This window comes from Quercus robur, chromosome 5 (assembly GCF_932294415.1).
Source record: "Quercus robur chromosome 5, dhQueRobu3.1, whole genome shotgun sequence".
Lineage (NCBI taxonomy): Eukaryota > Viridiplantae > Streptophyta > Magnoliopsida > Fagales > Fagaceae > Quercus > Quercus robur.
The window spans coordinates 49,890,168-49,911,483 of record NC_065538.1 but is presented as its reverse complement, the minus strand read 5'-3'; the positions used below and the strand labels follow the sequence as shown (position 1 = coordinate 49,911,483).

At 32.9% G+C, this 21,316-nt stretch overlaps 2 protein-coding genes across 2 annotated transcripts; one reads left to right on the top strand and one right to left on the bottom strand.

The window, feature by feature from the left end:
- Window positions 1–834: 834 nt before the first annotated feature.
- Window positions 835–7,429, top strand: LOC126726226 (O-fucosyltransferase 8). Its single transcript, XM_050431436.1, has 10 exons — window positions 835–1,429; window positions 2,151–2,240; window positions 2,333–2,432; window positions 2,563–2,633; window positions 3,298–3,386; window positions 4,356–4,476; window positions 4,560–4,703; window positions 4,986–5,320; window positions 5,424–5,664; window positions 6,816–7,429. Exons 1-10 carry the CDS (start codon window positions 1,106–1,108, stop codon window positions 7,125–7,127), a joined length of 1,827 nt encoding a protein of 608 aa, XP_050287393.1. The 5' UTR covers window positions 835–1,105; the 3' UTR covers window positions 7,128–7,429.
- A 119-nt stretch (window positions 7,430–7,548) lies between these two features.
- On the bottom strand, window positions 7,549–13,598 carry LOC126726227 (nucleobase-ascorbate transporter 2). The gene is made up of 13 exons (XM_050431439.1): window positions 13,176–13,598; window positions 12,941–13,038; window positions 12,337–12,513; window positions 11,581–11,681; window positions 11,399–11,474; window positions 11,219–11,278; window positions 10,334–10,518; window positions 9,728–9,824; window positions 9,499–9,644; window positions 9,329–9,420; window positions 9,167–9,244; window positions 8,909–9,069; window positions 7,549–8,085 (listed from the first exon to the last, which is right to left on the bottom strand). The coding sequence occupies exons 1-13, from the start codon at window positions 13,270–13,272 to the stop codon at window positions 7,873–7,875; spliced, it is 1,581 nt and encodes a 526-aa protein (XP_050287396.1). The 5' UTR covers window positions 13,273–13,598; the 3' UTR covers window positions 7,549–7,872.
- Window positions 13,599–21,316: the final 7,718 nt, after the last annotated feature.

Below are 21,316 nucleotides of genomic sequence, written 5' to 3'. Positions count from 1 at the left end.
AAAAACATCAGTCGGTTTGTTTTAAAGAGATTGAATTCCTAATCTTTTATTCAATTGCCAGAGACTTTACCGGTTGAACTAACTGGAACTTACAATAAGAAATTGTCATATTGACTTTTTACTTTTTTTTTTTTTAAAGAGAGTTTCAACTTATAGTATCTGCTTCTGATAATAATTTTTTATCATTAGACCAAGATACCAATCGATTTTTAGTATAGACGAGGATTGAACTTTAAATCTTTTATTGTCAGTTACTAATTGAACTAATTGCAATCACAAGGTTAATTACAAAAGATCTAATCACAAAACTTTTCACACAACTATTAAATTGGTACGCTATAATTTTTTTATAGCAATACATTATAATTGGTGTATAATAAAAATTGTATTTATAATAAAGCTATATGAAAATTACATATTACACCACACCAATCGCAAGAAAAAAGTTCAAAATTCTTTTTCTAGCATATGCTTAATAAATTAATAAAATGTGTGTGCTACCGAGAGCCAACTTAAATATAAATATACGGTTGGTTCAAAGGGCCCGCCAATACCAAATCAAAAAACTCTCATATTTGTGTTCAAAACCTTTCGTTGTAATACATTTGATTCGACAATGGAAACCCAGAAAGCACAGAACCAACGTTTTTTTTCTGGTTGGTGACAAGTAGCTGTTCCATTGTATTTTTTTTGGCTTCTCGCTTGGTTTTCACTCATCTGTTTATGTACATCTTTGTCACCAACTTCTTAGCTTCACTTTGAATTAATTCTTGGACGTTCTTAATTTATCAAAAAATAAACTTTGTTTTCCCTTTCATATCAATATTTGCCACCCAACACTGGACTTTCCTGATTGTATGGTTTGATGGGTTGGTGGGTCGGTTTCAGAATGAGAAATGGAGGGTGACACAGGCTTGATAAGTATGTTTAAATCGTTGTATTAAGGGTGTTTATCTGTTTTAGGCTTAATTTACTGGCCAAAATTTTGTTGGAATATGAGATGGTAGTTGTGGTATTGTGTTAAAATTCTGAATACTTGAAGCTTTGCTGAGAGATAATGGTCTAAGGGGAAGTAAGTGTCCCAAAGGCTTATTCTTTTTTAGGGATGAAAGAGTATCAGTTTAGATGCCCAGATACTTTACCTGGTAGTGATCCTTCTATTGGAAGGAGAATTTCATGGGGTGATAACCATTGGAATTCCAAAACTGTATTGCTTCATGGGTGGAAGAATGATCCTGCAAAATATAATGCTTCTAAGGGAGTTTATGTGGGGAAGAAAAATTTGTGGCTTAGAAAGCATGTGAAATTGATTGCTTTCATGTTGGGGTTGATGGGTTTTATTCTATTGATTGATTCTCTCTTGATGTCCATTTTTGATTTGCGAAATTTTCAGCATCACTTAGCCCAAAGAAAATCAACTGGACTCAAGGTATAACACTTTTTGAAATGCTTCTTGAGTCAATATTTTATGTTCCATTCTTGATTTAGCTGCCTAGGTAAGAGCTGGTCAATTAGTAACTTGGAACTCAAGGAAAAGAAGTTAAATTGGCAAGAATGTAGCAATGAAAGTGTAGGTGACTGAGTGTTTGAAAAGAAGTTAAATAACAAGAATTTAGTCAATATTATTTGTTCAATTCTTAATATGGTAGTTTCTTTCATATTTTCTTCTTGTTATCTTATCCTCCGGTTCACTGATAGTCTGTTGCTGCTGTGGATGACTGAGTGTCTGATTCTTTTGTTTCTATCTTTTCAACCTATGGGTGAATCCTCAAGATAGATGCATTTTAGCATTTTTTAGAACATATTTTGTTACTGAAATGTTGTAGTTAAGCGATCTGTCTGCATTGGCATATGGTATGAAAAAAATGCATGTCCATTTTTTCTATCTGCAAGACTTGGGACATTGTGTTTGCATATGTGTTTTTACTCTTCAGGCTCAGGATTTCAGCTGCTACTGGTCATGGGCAATTTGCATTCCAAGTCTGCTTTATGTGCATCAGTTAGTGTGTGGAGTTTCTTTAGTCATGTGGCAAGGATTTTCCTCTAATACACGAGCAAACTGTAATGAATTATTAATTCTAGAATAAGGGAAATATTATTAAATCATGCTGACTAATATATCTAATTCCAATGGCATGTATTTTCCAAAGGAGGAAGATAGAGATGCCTACATCAATGAAGAAAAATCACCAGTGATGTATGACCGGCTTCTAAACTTAGCATCCAGTGCTCTTGCTGAGGTTAGCTTCATAACTTTAATGTTTGGTACACATTTTCAGATTAGCTCATGAAATTAGGTGTGCAAATATCTGAGACATTAACTATGCTTTAGAAAGAGTTTAAGCAAGAGTCATCAAGGTTCTTGGAGGAACCATATCAGCAGGCCTCTGCATGGAAACCATGCTCTGACAGAAAAGTTCCAACGAATATGGGTATTTGATTCTTCTTTAACCTTGTTCGATGCATGAGAAATATGCATTTCAAATGATAGTCAGTTACTACAGTTGAACTTGCATCCTTTACTGTGCAAATCACTCTAAACTTTGTCATGCTTTTGGACAGGGAAATTTGACAAAAATAATGGCTACATATTAATCAGTGCAAATGGTGGTCTCAATCAACAACGAGTTGCTGTAAGTACCTTGGCTGCCTTGAGTCATAGTTTTCCTTCTACAAAAAAAATCTGAAACCTAATGAAATTTTGGAGTAGGAAAAATGAAATTACTTAGGACAATCTTGAAATTCCATCTACTGAGAAAAGAAATACTTTGGACAGCTCCAAGCTTGTGACGTTAGACAGCTCTTTGTCCTAGGTTTTGTATATTTAATAGGGTCACTATCAAGTATCATGATTTCTTTTGCAACTGATATGGGTTTGCTCTGAGTTCTTTCATCTAATTATCTGATATAGGAGTATCCATGGAAATGAACATCCGGAAGAATTTGGGTTTTCAGAAACTTAAGGATGCTTATGTAAAAATCGTGTTATATAAACATGGGGCTAGGTGTTTGGCTCTACTGGACCATTCTTATTGTCTCATTGATATAGATTTAATTGCATACTTAATTTTCCAAACAAAATTTGAATTGTATATAACTTCTACCTAAAAGTGATTGAAGCATATTTAAATAATGTCTCACGTGTTTCAATTTTGATTCCATTTTTTCATCAACTAGTTCTAGTTTCTTTGCAGGTGTGTGTTTGGGAGGAATTTTTTATAGTCCCTTTTTTCTGATCTTTTATTCAGTTATCTCCTCCACTAGTGGAACTGACTAAGTTATTGTTAATGCTTACAGATTTGTAATGCTGTTGCCGTGGCATCTCTTCTTAATGCCACTCTAGTTCTTCCAAGATTTCTTTATAGCAATGTTTGGAAGGATCCCAGGTTTGAGATCATATCTGATATTATTTTTGAAATTTTTTAAAGTAATTTTAAGTTGGTTACTTTTCACATCATCAGGATGGCATTGACATAGTTCTGTAGGTCAATGTTGGTATCACCCAAACAAACAACTAGTTTTTTCTAGTTATATGGTTTGCTTCATGAATTTCTGGTTATGTGTGAATGTTCTGCTATCTAATTTCAGATTTGTGTTCAGTTTTCATAGAACAAATCCTCAGTTCAGTCTTGGTATTTTATTATGTCATTCTACTTCAGCTAAATCCTAAAAAGATAGTTTCAGATATGAATAACAGTTCTCTATTACTTGTTTACCTCTGTACATACTACATAGTATTACTTTGGCTATTATAACTACAGAAGAGTAGGATGCCAAACCCAGCATTGCTTTGTTTAGCAATTCTTGTTCTTGAACTAACACATAGCAGGCATGACTTGTAGTTATCACTATCCTTTCAGCAAAATATTTTTTGTTAAAACCAAAGTTTTCTTCTCTTTGAAAGCCCAGTATGCCTGGGATCTTTGGTTTTTTCTCCATTGCATCTCATACGATAAACTGTTAAGTTAACATTGCATCTTAAGGTGCACACCAAAAATAAGTATCTTAAGCATGCAATGTGGTTGATAACTATCACAGATGGCTTGAGAAGTATTCATATAAAATTTATTTCTTTTCCCCATCTACAAAAAATAAAATTATATTTAGATGGATATCATTTAGCTTAAACTAAGCTTCTGAGCATTTGAATGATATCAATTCAAAGAACAAGAAAATGTTGCTCGTGATGAATTGTACATCCATTTCAAGAATCTCTGGTTGATTACTTGATAGGTTTTTCATGACCTCTATGATTCAATTAATGCCTAGATACAGTTAGTGCTTTTTTTTTTTTTTCAATTGCGATGTACATGCCTCATTTATTGATGCACACATTTAATTTGACATAAGTGCAGCCAGTTTGGTGATATTTATCAAGAGGAGTATTTTATGAGTACCCTGAAGGATGATGTCAACATTGTTAAGGATCTCCCTCCTCATCTGAGTTCACTTGACTTTGAAGCACTTGGTAGCCTGGTAATTTGTGTGTGATACTTTAGATGAATAAATTGCACTCATTTCGAGAACAATATCTTAAAGCTTTAACCTTGCCTTTTCAGATTACTGATGCAGATATTGTGAAGGAGGCAAAGCCTGTTGATTACATTAAAAGTGTACTTCCTCCTCTCTTAAAAAATGGAGTTGTTCACTTTCTTGGATTTGGAAATCGACTGGGCTTTGATCCGTTGCCTTCTAATCTTCAGGTTATAAATGATTCCCCTAATGATTTGAATATTTCACAAAAATAGTTATTTGTGCAATGAAAGCTACTAGCTAGAAAATGCATGTCCTACCTGTGTTCCTATTGAATATCATAATATCTTCTTGAGAACTTGTTTGGTAGTTGATTTAAAGTAATTTGTCCTATACTTTTCAGAAGTGTGAAAAATTCTGCATATTTGTATAATATATATAGTGGCATATAACTCTTGTGCATGATCCCAATGCCTTTATAATCCAGTTAAATATACTTCAATGTATTGCAGAAACTAAGATGCAAATGCAACTTCCATGCTTTGAAGTTTGTACCAAAAATTCAACAAACTGGATCATTGTTGGTTAGAAGGATAAGAAAATATGATGCTGCCCGGAGAATGTTGGACAAGCAATTGCTTGGAAACTTCGTGCCCAAAAATTCCTCAAACAAGCAGGATACTTCTGGAGGCCCATCCAAATACCTTGCTTTACACTTGAGATTTGAAGTGGATATGGTGGCCTACTCCCTATGTGAATTTGGGGGTGGAGAAAATGAGAAAAAGGATCTTCAAGCCTACAGAGAAACCCATTTTCCTTTACTTATTGAGCGCTTAAAGAACTCAAGGTAGTTTCTTGAGGCTTATCAAGTTATGGTTTTCTCTAATGTTTTTTGATGAGCAAGTTTTAGTTGACTGATCTATCTCCCTTAAAAATATTGGTGTTTGCAGCCCTATTTCTCCTACAAAGTTGAGAAAGTTGGGAAGATGTCCATTGACACCAGAAGAAGCAGCACTAGTTCTAGCTGGACTTGGTTTTAAGCGTGGAACTTACATTTATTTGGCAGGACACCATATCTATGGAGGAGAATCCAGGATGCTTCCCTTCACCAGCCTCTATCCCAACTTGGTCACAAAGGAGAGTCTCCTCACATCTGATGAACTTGCACAATTTAGAAATTTCTCTTCTCAGGTAAATGAGTGTTATCAATTTCATTTTTTAAGTGTAACATATCACATTAACTTCTAAATGTATCAAACTTTAATTTAAATCTCACTGGTATCTGACAGTTCTTTTCTTATCAACATTCATTTGATTATGAATTCATGATGTGGGTGTTTTAAACCAGTTACAAAATTCATGTAGGCTCCACTTGCTTCTTTTTTAGCAGTTTTTAAAAACTAACAAACAGAAAACTGCATGATTAAGGAGGGATGTCTTAAGCATTTTATACTATTTTGCATTCCTTCATTTATACATAACTAAAAGAGTGTTAGCCAAATATCAGAGTGCTAAAATCCAAACAGTCAAAAGAGCAGCATTTGCTGATTCAACTCAAGACAGGTTAGTTCTGATGTTAGGTAAATAGCTAGAATTCTCTGGAAAAAAAAATGGACACAAGTTAAATACAAAAAGTATGGGAAATTGTCTCTTGAGAGTCTAGGAAGAATTTGAATATATAAAATATGCCTTCTATGTTAATGTGTAACCTAGGGAAGTAAACAGGAGCCAAGTGCCTAGTTCTCACTGTTTGACTTGAACGGCAATTGAAAAATGTATTGCATACCTAAGAATTGTGTGCACTCTGTCTATCATATCCTCTGGTCTGATAATAATATTTAAAATTTAAATACTAGCTTAAAGCAAAGGTGTAAATCAAATCATAATAGTAATACATGTTGAACTATATCTTAAATCCAAGGAGATTTTGCCGTTCAAACCATATTCGTATTGTTGTGGAATGCTATTTTGTATTTAATTAACACCATGACCTGATTTGACAAGTGATCTCATATGAGTTATTAATAATCAAAATTCCTCCCTTATGTCATATGGCATTAATCAAACAAATCTTATGCATAAGATTGATGCCTGTTTATTGGACTGGTAACAATTTTAATGAATGTTCCTTACTCAATATTTTAGTTCTTATAAATGCATAAATCATCAAACGTTCATTTAGAGCCAAATCTCCAGGGCAAACTGTCAAATTGCATCTTTGGTTCACAGTTGTGGTTTCTTCACCTGATAGGAACAGTGACCTTGATTCAATACCATGTAATTCTTTAGTTGTCAACTAAATTTGATTACATTACTAAAATAGAGAGTTGGTATGGATGCAGCTGGCTGCATTGGACTTTATTGCATGTGCAACTGCTGATGTCTTTGCCATTACTGACTCTGGAAGCCAACTTTCATCCCTTGTATCTGGGTTTCGGACTTATTATGGTGATGGCCACGCCCCTACCTTGCGGCCTAACAAGAAGAGGCTGGCAGCAATTTTGTCAGAGAATAGCACCATTGGGTGGAACGGTTTTGAAGATAGAGTGAAAAAGATGATTGAGGAAGGTCAAAGGGTGCGTGCAAGGGGCTTTGGTCGAAGCATTTATCGTCAGCCTAGGTGCCCAGAATGCATGTGCAAAGAAGCTCGTTAGCACATCTCATGCTGATAACTGGTTTGAGTCTCTTTAAATCCTTTGTTATTTTTCTCATCTGTGTCCAACATAGTCGAGTATTTCAAGTGACTTCACAGATTGTAAAAATCTCCATTCGATTTGTTCAATAACCTTTGAAAATTGTAATTTATATAGCCAAATTCGTTTTTTTTTTTCCCCTTTTTCTTTGTTAAATCTTTGACCATGGGTGGCTGAGAAGGTTTCCCAAGATAACATGTATAAGTCATTTAATTAAATGTTTTTGATTAATAGTCATTTAATTAAATGTTGTATCTATACCACCTCCATGAACATTGAGCTGAAACTATCACTTCCACCTTACAATATACAGACTCGATTCTTGAAATCTCTCAAAACTAAACCAAAAAATGAGGTGAATTTTATGTTGAATCAAACTGAATTCAGGGGCAAATATAATAGCATTATTGTATTATTATACCAAAAAAATCCAACTCAAATATATATAATCAATGAAAAAGAGGGAAGAGAAAAGCAAAGATTTCATTCATTCCTCTGCAATTCAGAACATATGGATCCTTGTTTCACTACTCTTCTTTGCTGTAATTGTGATCATATTCATTCCTCTGCAATTCAGAACATATGGATCCTTGTTTCACTACTCTTCTTCACTGTAATTGTGATCATCATATAATCCTTATATGGAAATGATGCTTTTCCTCTAACATCTTTCATTTTTTTTTTTTTTTTTTTTAATGGCATTACTTCAATTTGGAGGGAAGAAACGGTTGAGATTGAAAGGGAGGGTGTAGAACTCCTCATTACGGCTGTCCCCCTTAAATGTCCGAAATTTAACCCACCATGGCATTCCTCTATCTCTGGCACTTTCCTTGTAGTCAAGTGTGTTGTCCAAGAAAATTGCAACAATCAATGCAACAGTTGGGGATGAGAAGAAGATGGTATTAAGGAAATCATTGAACTGCACATCAAATAAACACGAGTTAATGTGAATGATTATAGCACCCTCAGAATACAGCTTTAAGAATTAATGTAGAGTTCTTCCACCACGAAGTAAGGGAAGTTGCTCGTATAGGAAGTTGTTCTTATAGGAAGAATTTAATAGTCCATAGTGTCTTGCACCTTACTCTATACCCTAGACATTGCAATATATATATATATATATATATTTGTGTGTGTGTTGATAGTTGAACTATTAGGGGTATGGTTCAATTTTTCCTCCAAATGAAGTTTATAGTTGAAGGACTAAATTGACACAATTAATAATTGAAGGACCTATTAAACTTTACCTTATAATTGGAGGACCAAATTAGTAGTTTAACCGAAAAAGGTAATAAGGTCTCCAAAGTTAATGCAAAAATATACAAACTATAATTGTGGAGAAGAAGCAAATGGTGATATGCTGTCATATTTATCAACTTAATACAATAAAAAAAATCATTATAAGCATATATAGGAGAAGATATTAGGAGTATAATAGCCTAAATATACGGCCTAAGCTCAAACATTCTGAGTCAAGTCATTGCAAAAAGTTCATTTCCGCAATCATGTGTAAAAAGGTATTTTGAAAATCTTAGGCTATTTACCATACAACAGGGTCCACATAAGCTGTCAGCATCTTCAAGACAGAGTCTGTCATTTTTCAGATAGACAGTTATTACTCATGGTAGTTTTTGCTTACAACTCCAAACAAATTATCGGGGGGTCCAATGAAGTTGCCAACAGAGGCTTTTCTCTTTCCACGTAGGATACAAGCCTGAGTACTGATGAAAAGACAAACTTACCCATCCAGCTCTGGTATGAGCAGGACCATGAAGAGCCTTGGCTGTGTATTCTCTAAAATACTCTGGAACAGACAAACCCAAGAAGAAGGCAACACCAGTGATAAACAGGTTCCTCATCGAGTTCATATTTGTGAATTGCAAAAATGACAGCCCCACCGAAGCTGGAAACAAAAATGTATCAACAATCATATGCAGGGAGAAGAGACAAGAAAGAAACGCCATAAAATGGTATTAAAATGTGAAGTCAATGATACTCACCAACAAGACCAAACAAAACGCAATATACAGCAGCAAATATAGTGAAGGGTATTGACGCAAACAAAGCACCGAATTTTCCTGCAGGAATCAAGAAATCAAGTTAAAAATGACATTAAGAAGTGAGTTTATATAGGTAAATATATGTGATAATAAGTCACTTACCTAACATAGAGAAAAATATCATAAAACCAGCTGAGATTTGGATAACCCTGCGACTTCCAACGCGAGTGCTTCCAAGAAGTCCTACATTTTCTCTGTTGTTTTCCATTATTAATTAGTCTACTTGCAGTGAACAAATGATAAAGTTAAGAGCAAGAAGCACTAATGCTTACACAGAGACTGTTGAACCAGTCAAAGTTCCAAAGAGTCCACTCAGCAGAATCCCGATTCCCTGCCAGCCAATACCACGGCTAAGAACATGAGCTGGAGGTGGGGTTGCGCTTGCTAGACGTGATGCAGCCTTGTAAGCTCCCGTTGACTGTCAAGAAAACAATAGTTTTTACTTTCTCTGATCCACAATGATCTCCTTCATCAACTCTATAGTTTATTTTAAAGTATTACCTCAATCAACGAAACTAGAGTGGCAGCCATCATTCCAAAAGCATGACCAGCATCAAAGGTAGGAGCACCCCACTGAAGAGGGTATGGGATCTTGATCCTGACAAAAATCAATTTCATGGTAAAAAAAGAAGTTGCTAAAAATTTCATCTGATTTTTTCACGATCTCTACTAAGTTTGGAAAAAAAAATGTGTTTGACTAATCAGAAATCAAAAGATTCTCCTAATAATATTACATTTCAGTGCACATGTGAGATGACGAAGGACGGCAGTCAAACTTTTCTAGCTTGGTGCCGCTTTTTAGTGGTTTTCAATAAAAAATCACAAGAGCATTTGGATGCCACCCATTTTCTGCACCAGCAGTTTCCAACAAAGAGGACTGCATCTTTTCTTTTGGTGGAGTTTTCTTGTTCTTAAGAACAGTAACTTCCCTATAACTCCTCATAGCATGGCAATAAGGAATTTGCTTGATTTGAGTCCTGAGGGTCATTCAGAAACTATCCTAAATTTTCAGCAGGAATTTGCGCATATTTTTAGTCATCATTCAGTAAGTGTTTTAGTTTATTAGATTTTAATATTTAACTGATAAGGACTACTTTAGCTACCAACCATGGAGCAGAAGAAATGAGATTCGCCTTGTCAGTTCGGCAGTTAATTTGTGTTAAATCTGGTCGATGTCTGTATGCGCCACTGGCTGTCAAGAGGTGTGCATATGCCCATATAACAGTGATTGATATGAGGAGAGCAAACCGCTCCAGTATTGGCAGTTTCTTTGCCTGAAAGTTTTTTAAGTACTGCACACCAAAAAAAGAAAAGAAAAGAAAAAGAATAATGATAATTAGATTGCCTTTCTATATAGCAAGTATCTATTTTATGCAACTAAGAAAGCAGACTTCGCATGATAAACCACATTTTGAAAATATACAAGAAGAATTAAGAGAAATTCCCTAGGATATACCATTTTCCAATTACCTGACTTCCCTTTTTATATCATCCATTTGAATAACTAGCTGTAGAGAATGTGTCGTTGTTCAACTATAGTATAATTAAGATAACTTGCCTAAGATCTTTCTAAATATAAGAGTTTGTTGGACTCTTAACACCACAAAGAATTAAACTCAATTGGAAAAAATTAAGTTTCTGGAGCTGATATAAAAATGTGAATTTTGTTTACTTGGAAAATATAGTAAAAATTTATTGATTACTTCCCAAAATTGCTGATTTAACATAGCTTTCTAACTTTATGTCATCGTCAATAGACGTGAATCCAAGAGGCCACTGACTCCATTTTAGGTTCTAAATTCATTTCATAGAATAATCTCTAACAAACTATAATTCTATGTAGAAGTTGCTCCTAAAAATCACCATGAATAACTCGATATGGAAAGTTACTTTAATCTGGCTTCTCTAATTTTTTCGAACAAGATGGTATCAAATGTGTTAGCACAATTTTATACATGAATCTGATTAAAAAAGAACTAATAGAAGCAGTACCTGGGAGAAGACTATAAATAGGATAAACATGGGAATGCCGATTTCCACGCAACGTCCAACCTAATACAAGTTCAATGAATCAATGAGAAGCAGTACAAGTAACATAATGGGTGATATATACAGCATGTTCAATATAAAGGATTGAAAAGAAAAATCGCGGTGATATTCTTTAAACTATACCACAGGGAAGCCTCTATCAAACAGACCAAAACCCACTAGTGCAATCACTGGAACCATTCCTAGAGGGCTGAAGAACCTGAAATGTAAAATTAATGTTAACGTTTGATATTTGAAATAAATGATACTGGAATTAGTTGCTTTTGACTAATAGAGCAAAAATTCATTTGGGATCAAATTTGTACCTGGAACAGATGGCCCACAGCTGACTAAATCCCAGAATAATTTGTATGCTTGATGCTACTATCAGAGCACCTTGGACTGCCCTCATGGTATTGAGAAATCTCTAGAAAAAAAAAAAAAAAAAATATACAAGAGCATTAGTTTTTGCTCTATGGAACAACAATCAAGTCAGTCCCATAGTTTTCCTCAAAAAAAAAAAAAAAAAAATCACTCCCATAATTTTTAATGAGCAAATTAGTTATCAGTTAGCATTTGTTATGACAAAATCTATTTTAAAACAGGACCACACAGGGAATGCAGCTAAGTAAATTGGAAGCTTGTTGCGCCTTGTTGCCATGGAATTATTTTATTTGACAAATTCATAATTTAAAGGTAGTATTAATTAGGATTAACGCATACACACACAGTCAGGGCCGTTAGGCCCGCCAACTTAGTCATCCAAACTATTACACACGCGCATAAGGTTAATATTTACAATAACAAATTCATGTCATGTGGGAAAAAAATATTTGACTGGTCCATGCTTTATCAACCTTGGATCTTTACACATTGACATGACTCACATTTGATTAGTTTAAGGTCATTAACCAATATACCCTTACCTTGATATTGTTTGATATGATAAAGTCAATTGGGTTAAGTGGGTGGGACACACAATTATTCACCGAAAGAACTTGTCTTTTCAAGATAGTGAGTACAGCTTTAGCAGAAATGGTACAGAGGCAGGGGCTGAAAAACGTTACAAAAATTGGACTAACCAGATGGGGATCATCAATACTCGCCAAGGACGAGTCGTGAACGATAGAAATAATGGGGACCATGAATGCATAAGACCCTCCAATCACGGTTGGCAATCGAGTCCCAAACAGCGTTTGTATTAGTGTGTTAACCCCTTCAACAAAGAGTAGAGTCTGTACCACCCTCACTTTGTCACCCTGAACAATCAATTGGACAAACATTAAAAAACAACCTTGGAGCATATTTTAGTTTATCATAAAATTAAGAAACATTAAAAATCATAATTTCCTTCAAAACAAGTGAATAAAAAAAAATCATAGAACATACTTAGTTCTCAAAATTCCTATCATGGGAAATTTTTTTGAGATATCAAGGTCAATGAAAATGATTAATCATTTGTAAATGGGTAGTTTTGATTTTTTTTTTTTTTTTTTTTTCAAGTCTTCAATAACTCAAATAGGTGCCAAACTGATGTTATTAAATATTTTTCTTTAAATACTTACTAGGTGGTAAAAACCTAAATAACATACTTACTTAACAATGAATATTGAAGATTTTAGGAACTTCATGGTAGATTTACTTAAATGACATGCAATCCAATATAGATAGATGAGATTAGCTCACATTAGTGCCACCCATGAGCGGAACAAGGAATGATGGGATCATAACAGCAGTTCCTAAGGCCAAAATGTAGTGCTGGAAACCCAAAGCTATTGCCTCCCCTGTTTTCACATGCAGAAATGAGAATGGGTCACAAACAAGGAACACACAAAAAAAAAAGGTCTAGAACTTTGAAAAAGATTAATAAATCAATGATTGAAGAAATGGGGTGGTGAAAAGGAATGAACTTTGGCCATACCCCAAGATGGGTTTGAGTCAATACAGTATTCCAAGCCTTGAAGTTGGTCCATTGCTGGGTGGCTTATCTCTTCTGGTTTTGGAGCTGGAGCTGCCATGGCTCACACCCACTTCAAAAGCTCTCTCTCCTTTTGCCTCCAAATCCAAATGGGGTATTCACAAAATGAATGAAAAAAATAAAATTTTGCTTAATGAATCAATGAGAGAGAAAGAGAAGGAGGGAGAGAAAGTCAAAGAAAGTAAAAAAGCAGATAGAGAAAAACCAATGGGATTGATGGAAGCAAAAGAAAGAGATTCAAGAAAAAGAAAGTTTAGAGAGAGAGAGAGAGAAAGATTTCACAGTAGAAAGAGAGACTAGAAATTGCACTTTGCCGCCCACTAAATTGAGGTCTTTCTCTGTGAGCGAGTGTAGAGTTAAAACTCTGTCTCTCTCTCTCTTGCTCTGCTTTTTGATTTATACAAAGTTCCGTTGAGCTTTTTTTCGTAATTCCCAAAACTGCCCCTTAAGGAACTGCCAAACTGAATGTTACCGTTGCCTCACTGTTTCCCATAATTTTTAACATTGGCAACTTCTTTAATACTTTGGCTGGTAATTTTGTTGCCCTTCAAAGGAAAAATAATAAAAGTAAGAGAAATATGTCTATAATATTTTTACAACAAATTTTAAGTGGTAGATTATTACTGATTGTTATTGTTAGGGTAAAAAAGTAATTTTAGTGTTAAGTTCAAATTTGAATCAATAACAACTAATCATTTGTGATTTATTGTGAAAATATTGTAAAAATATTATGGACATAACATTTGTCTAAAGAAAAAAATATTATTTGTGTGGGAGATGCTTTCTATCCTTACAAATATTTAATTTTTTACCTTAAAAGGAGAGAAAGAAAAAGAGAGACTAAGGATAGGCATTTTCATTAAAGTAATGAAATTTTATCCATTGTACCCCAAGAAAAAAAGAAAGCAAAGGTAGTGGGTGGATGATGATATCATGTATGTAGATTAAAGCAGTGCTTATTTTGCATGATCATCGCGACTCTCCATTTAAATTTATTGAGCATGTTAAAAATATAAGTTTTTGAACAATTCACCTTGTTTTGTTCTGGTGATAAAATGTTATTAAAAAAATATTACTTTTATGTTAGTTCATCACTTACATTACTTTTATTATATATTAATCATAATGAGTTATGACATAAGTGGCAGAATCAGGATTTTGCATAATCACGCCTCTCCTATTAATTTTATTGAGCGTGCTAAGAATATAACTTTTTGAACAATTCATCATCTTTTTTCAAGGCGATAAAATGTTATTAGAGTAATATCACTTTCATGTTAGCCCACTGCTCACATTATTTTTATTATTAATTACAACAAACTAAGACATTAGTGACGGACTCTAGGGGCACAATTTATGTAGACATTATACATGTGCACTCTAATCTATCTACACACATATATTACCTGATATCAAATCAATTTATGTGTATATTATTTGATTTTAAAAAACCAACCAAAAAAAATTGATTCATTATATATATATTTTTTGCATGAATAAGTTGAATTTTTTATTTATTTATATTTTTCAAAGTAAAATTTTAACTTATGAATAAAAAGATCTTTTAACAATTAGATAAAACACTAAGTACATTTTACATAAATTTGTGTTATTATGTAATTATCCCAAACTTTTATTGCTTATTACATAAATTTTATGAAGGAGAATAAATTATTATATAAAGAATATAAAGATAATAGGGTTTTAGTAAAGGCTTATAAATCTTGAGTAACTACATGCTCTACACATGGAGGTGTATTCTCCATCCAAATCATACAATTAGTTATACACTTGGCAATTTGGCATACTTAGCTAGCTCCAACCCAATTTTGTTCATCCGAGCTTACTGAGGTAAAACAGCCTTGGCTAAAAGAAGAGGCTGCCACCTGAATCTAGTCCAATATATGCCCAACACAAGAAAGTCGTGGTTATGGGGAGTTAACTTTTTCTCAATTTTTTAAGGCAATAAATTGCAATTAGTACAAAATTACTTCCACATAAATTTATTATTTTGACAATTCTTATTACATATCAATCATAATGTCCCTCCAATAGTAATTAGAAAAAGTTTGCAAAATTTTTGTGTTACTATTACTAAATTGATTGAATTTCATTTGGGCTAAGAGTTTACCTTTTATAGGTTCCAGTTAGTTCAATTAGTAAAATTTCTGATAGTTGAATAAGGGATCGTTCAATCCTCGTCTACACTAAAAATCGATTGGTGTCTTAATTTGATAATAAAAAACAGAATTATCAAAAACGGACGCCATAAATTAAAACTCTATTTAAAAAAAAAAAAAAAAAAAAAAACCTTTTCTTCTTTTTCCTTTCTTTATTGTGTGTTTGGTTTGCTATAAATTTGGGATAATGGGATCATTAAAATGAAGTGATCATTACCTCCGTCCATCTCAATTTCATGCATAAATGAACATGGTACATGCTCTCTCCATTATAGTCAATTATTTTTATCATTACTTGAAGCTAGAATATGAGTTATGACAGACTACTAGAAGCTATGAACTCCCAAAATAAAAGCGGGATAATTTATTGTTTTTTTTTCCTTTTTTTTTTTTTTTTTTGGTTTTGTTTGGCTGATACATTTTTTTCTCCTCTCTCTCTCTCTCTCTCTCTCTCTCTCCCTTCCTTTTTATTCATCAGATTAATCATAATTATAACCTGAATGATTTAATTTGACCAACTACATAATGTGTGTGTTTGTTTCTCAAAAAAAAAAAAAAAAAAAAAAACCTGTTTATAATACTTAAAAATTAAAAAAAAAAAGTCCAAAAAAAATTAAAATCTCTGCTTCGTCAAACATGGTAATGAAATTATGAAACACTTATAGTGTAAACAAAAAGAATAAATGCCCTTGTCCGTACCGTACGCATTGGCGAATTAATTTGTTTTTATTGTTGTTAGGTACAGCTATTGAGTATTGAACACATTTAATATCCAGGACATGCCACTCTGCTAAGGTAACTGCTATCTGTTGTCCCCGTTGTCATTACATGTGTGTCATTACATGTGTGACTTCAAATCCTTTTTTCCCTTAATTAAGGAGGGTTAAATGAAGTTGATCAAGTAACTCAGTTTTATAAAAACGTCATAATTATAAGTTGTTTATATTTGGTTTAAATTTAATTCGAGAAAAAAGATTATTTACAAATAAGCTCAACTCGAGTCTAAATTAAGCTTGACAATTATACAATACGAACTTCAACATAATAATAATGTGCTCTTGAATAAGCTTGTTAGGTATAAAAGTCGATTTAAGTATATATAATATTATATTTTTATATGTCTATATGAATAAAATATATTTACATAGACTTGAGATTTAATACTTGAAGTTTATAAGATAACAAATTATTTTATTAATCCTAAACTTTAATATTCAGTTTGATTTAAAGTTTGTACATTAAATTTATATCCTCAGTTTAATTAAAATATTCAAAAAAATTATATGAATCTTAAGCTCAAAAAACTGTAGTTTTTTAAGGAAAATAATTGTAAAAGAAAGTGAGGAGTTTACCATTTCTTTTTGGCCAAAATGGAGCATTTAAGAGTGAAATTTATACTAAGAACCTTATCACTCAATTGGTTGTTACATATTGGCGTGTTTAATGGAAACACGTAGACATACAAACTAAAAAAAAAAAAAAATTCAATCACAACTTGATTTTATTAAATTTCTTTGGCTTATTATTGATTAGACCATTTTTTTTTTAAAACAACCTTAAAAAAAAAATAGAGATCAAAACTCAAAATGAAGGTAAAAAAAAAATTGTTGGTTTGTAAATTATCCCAAATTAATGGTTCAAGAAATATACAATTATTTTTAAAAAAGGGGAAAAAATTGAAAGATTCCAGGTCATTATCAGTTACTTAAATCCCATACGAAGGCAAGAAATTTCTTTTTTCATTTTTTTTTTCAGAAATGATTTGAGCTTTTCTCTTTTTTTAGGTGATTGGTGCTTTGTTTCTGTTCGTGGCTTCTGTTTAAATAAACAGAGAGTCTGACTAGGCCCCAACGTGTGAAAGAACAGTGTACGAATCTCTAACGTCTCTATTTTGATGCCAAGACAAGCAGCAGCATCGATCTCGGTGCCCCAATACATGTTGCTCTATTTTTCACTTTTTACTTTTTACCTGCACTCACAGTCACAGTGGCTGCGAAATTCATGATATTTACCGCTCTGTCCACTTGCCCAGACCAAACTGACCAACCAACTTTTCAAAAAAATATAAATCAAATTAAAAAAAATATTACCCTTTTATTAATCTTTTAGTTTTTTGAAAAGCTTTTAATATTTTTGTACCAGTTTGTCTATGAAAAAAAAGTTATTTGTAGTGTATCAGAACGTAGCATGTGCCTATCAGGGAACGTAGCTATGTTGTTACAAAGCTCCTACTGTGGATTCTGCCAGATATTTGACATATTTGTTGTAGGCCAAGATGCATAAACAAAAGTAGTTGCAAATTGATATTTTGGATTTTAAAATTGGATTTTACTAATGTGTGTCCTTAGGGCACACATTAATTTCAATTTTTGAGAAAAAATTTCTCGTGAATTGAAAAAATAATGACAGCTTTTTCAATTCTCGAGAAAATGTTTCCAAAAACAAAAAGTTTAACGTGTGCCCTTAGAGCACACATTAACCGAACCCTTTAAAATTTCTTTATAACTCTTTAATTAAGGTTTTTCCATTCATGAAACGATTATTAATTTGGACAAACTTCTAATTACTCTCAACGATAAACTTCTGTTTACTCTTAATAATGGAAAAAAAAAAAAATCATTTGACCATTATAACAAACAATCAACTAATTTGTAGCAACAAGTGAAACAAATATAACAATAAAATAGAAGAAATTTGTTTTTATCAAATTTGAGAAAAAATTGCTAATTTCTTCTATGTTATTGCTATCAATTTTTTATTTTACGTGAATTAGTTGTTGGGTGTAACTTGATGGTTGTATGATTCTTTTCCATATAGAAGTTAATGCCAATAGTGCATTTTATGAATATGAAAATCTTAAGCAGTTAACATGAAAAAATTGAAAGGAATTATGTGTTTATGCACTTTGGCTTTTATTTTACACACCAAAAAAAGGATTACTTAAATGAATGAAAATGAAATAAGAACTTTGCCTACAGTGATCAAGAGCTTTCTATTTCCTTATGAATCTTGTAATTTAGTGATAATTTTGGTTTTCTTATACAGATACCCTTCCTTTATTCATTGAAACTACCAAAAAATAATTCCAATCAAATTTCCAATTTAATGACATTCTACAGAACATCTCTAATATAAGACATAATCTACAATTATATATATATATTTTTATATTAATTTTAATATATATTTTTATAATTTTCAAAATTTTAGAATTTAGGATTATTATTTCCTTGATTTTAGGTGTATTTAATGTTTTTTTAAGTCATATTAGGATCCTATTTTTGCAGGGTATCGATTAGGAAGTGTCTTAAGATTCAGTTTATGCACTTCAAGGTCCAAAGAGGCTAGATTCCTATCTTTTTATAGCCAATAAAGGTGACTACCCCAAGAAAAAAAAAAGCAAGAAAGCCGCATGAAATCATGGCCAATGTGAAAATTTGCATAAAATACCATTCTTGTGAGTTGTGACTCTCACTCAGTAGTTTAAGGAGAATTTTACGAAAGGGAGGGTAGGATGTAAGATGCTTTGGGGATGGCTCTTCGGAAATAAATTCAAAAGATATCATCTTTATCATTTTTGGGTCTGCTAAAGATACCACCTTTTGGCTACCAAGAAAGTCTCTAATACCAATTGCAAAAGCACTTTGATGTCATGGAATAAACCCCACAAGTGATAGAAAGCTCCAGCGATGAGAAAGTAAATGTTGCTGTCTCTTTATGAATGATTCATGCTTACTATAAATTTTGAAATGATTCAGCTTTAAGGTCCTAGACCTAGAGAGTGAGCACTGTTGCTGTGCAGTGCTCGTACCATCTTTACCCCCGATAGATTAGGCCATATATAAAGTTTTTTCCTCTTCTTTTCTTTTCTTTTATTCTCTCTCTCTCTCTTAAATTTAGGAGATCTAACATAGTGACATGTATGTGTAAAATCTAATCTATTAGTGGGAGTAATTTCTGGAAGGATAATGCTGATGCTGTATGCTTCTTGAGAGATGGGAGCTGAACAAAAACTGTGTCCGTTAAGGTGGTCCTCCTGTTGGACTTTATTCCAAAAGTACTTTGCTTTTTGTACAAGGACAAAGTTTCTCAGTTCTATTACACCAAAGCTGCCTTCCCATCCGTTAAATGTATGATTGAAAATTGTTCCTATCGATAATTGTAGAATCCCTAACTTTTCTTGATTCTTGACACATATGCTGCAGAATTCTTTTCCATTTTTCAATAAGAAATCAACAAAATAATCAGTCGGATAGCTAATCAGCTGCAAGAGGTGTGTATCCACTCTAGTTGCTGGTGTATCTACAGTTTATTTCAATGCAATATAATGAATTTTTCAAGGGGAAAAAAAGGTTTTAGCTGCATGCAGCCTCTCTCTCTCTCTCTCTCTCTCTCTCTCTCTCTCTCTCTCTCTCTCTCTCTCTCTCTCTCTCTCTCTCTCTCTCTCTCTCTCTCTCTCTCTCTCTCTCTCTCTCTCGTAATATGTGAACCCTATAAATATGCAGAAATTGGAGTCTACATATTATGAGAGTTCTACTAAATGCAACAATAATAAGAGATAATGCTGCCAGCAACGATAACGATAGCTAGGAAGGGGACTTTTTGCACTTAACTGAATTTGTTATTCAATAACAAAACTCTAATATTATATTGAGTCCGGTTAATAACAAAACTCTAAGGGCACACATTAAGTTTTCTGTTTTTGGAAACATTTTCTCGAGAATTGAAAAAACTGTCATTACTTTTTCAATTTTCGAAATTTTTTTTAAAAAAAAATAGAAATTAATGTGTGCCCTAAGGGCACACATTAGTAAAATCCTATTATATTTGCTGTGTATTGGAGTTTGGAGACAAGACCACTCATATTCTTATACTGTCACACAAATATCCTAATAGCATATGGATGAGGAAGAAAAGTTGCATTGATCAATGACAAAACACCAGATAACATTAGACTCGCTCCCTCCTAAATTAAAATATAACTAGAACAAGTAAACTAATTTATAATGCTTGCTTTAATTATCTACGACCCAGAAAGCAAGATTAGATATACAAAAAGCATCAAATTTGTTACGGCATATAGATGAGGAAGAACTTGTATACTTTCTGGAAAGATGCATAAGATCAATTTAAAGCAATTTGTTTTCCAGGTCAAAACGGATAAGGGAAATCTAATTATCACTTTAGAGGATACGTGTACTCCAAGAATGTCCCTCCCCAGTCATAGGTGAAACTAATTGGATACCAGTACTTGAAAGAAAAGACTGTGCTAACATGTACTCAAAATCCATGTGTAAAAAGCTACTAGTCTTTACTTTATACTCTATACTCTGTAGCATTATGAGTTTGTTTGGATAGAACTTATTTTGCTGAAATTGAAAACTGAAAACTGAAAACATTGTAGCAAAATAATTTTTAAATGTGTAAATAGTGCCGTGGGATTCATTTTTAATGAAAAAGTTGATAAAAAATGAAATTTGTGGGTCCGTAAACAGTGCACAAATACACTATTCACAGAAAACTGGTCAAAAGTTGCGGCTACTGTTTATGTACAGTACATGAACAGTAGCCGCTTGTGGGGGAAAACATGTGAAAAAAAGAATAAAAGAAAAAGAAAAAGAAAAAACGCAGAAACGCAACGCTCTATCCAAACATTACCTATAATTCCACGAAAGCTGTGCGTTTCAATTTCAATTTCACTTTCACGTACACTATATTATATTGGCCTGTAAAAAAGAACAGTTGGAAACCTACTTGATTTGAATCAAACTGACAATAAATGCAGCAACAGGCACAACTTTTTTCGATTATAACTCATAAAATAGCAATTCCAAGAGTTTCAAAATCAATGATAATAATAATAATAAAAGTAATTAGAACAAATGAGTATACTTTGATAAATTA

Coding starts and splice junctions, on each gene's coding strand:
- LOC126726226 (XM_050431436.1), top strand. CDS start 1,106: ATGAAAGAGTATCAGTTTAGATGCCCAGATACTTTACCTGGTAGTGAT. Junction 2,433..2,562: donor AAAAGTTCCAACGAATATGG/GTATTTGATTCT, acceptor GCTTTTGGACAG/GGAAATTTGACAAAAATAAT. Junction 5,665..6,815: donor TTAGAAATTTCTCTTCTCAG/GTAAATGAGTGT, acceptor GTATGGATGCAG/CTGGCTGCATTGGACTTTAT.
- LOC126726227 (XM_050431439.1), bottom strand. CDS start 13,272: ATGGCAGCTCCAGCTCCAAAACCAGAAGAGATAAGCCACCCAGCAATG. Junction 9,825..10,333: donor CTCATTTCTTCTGCTCCATG/GTTGGTAGCTAA, acceptor GATTTTTGTCAG/GATCAAGATCCCATACCCTC. Junction 9,645..9,727: donor CTCTAGTTTCGTTGATTGAG/GTAATACTTTAA, acceptor TTTTCTTGACAG/TCAACGGGAGCTTACAAGGC.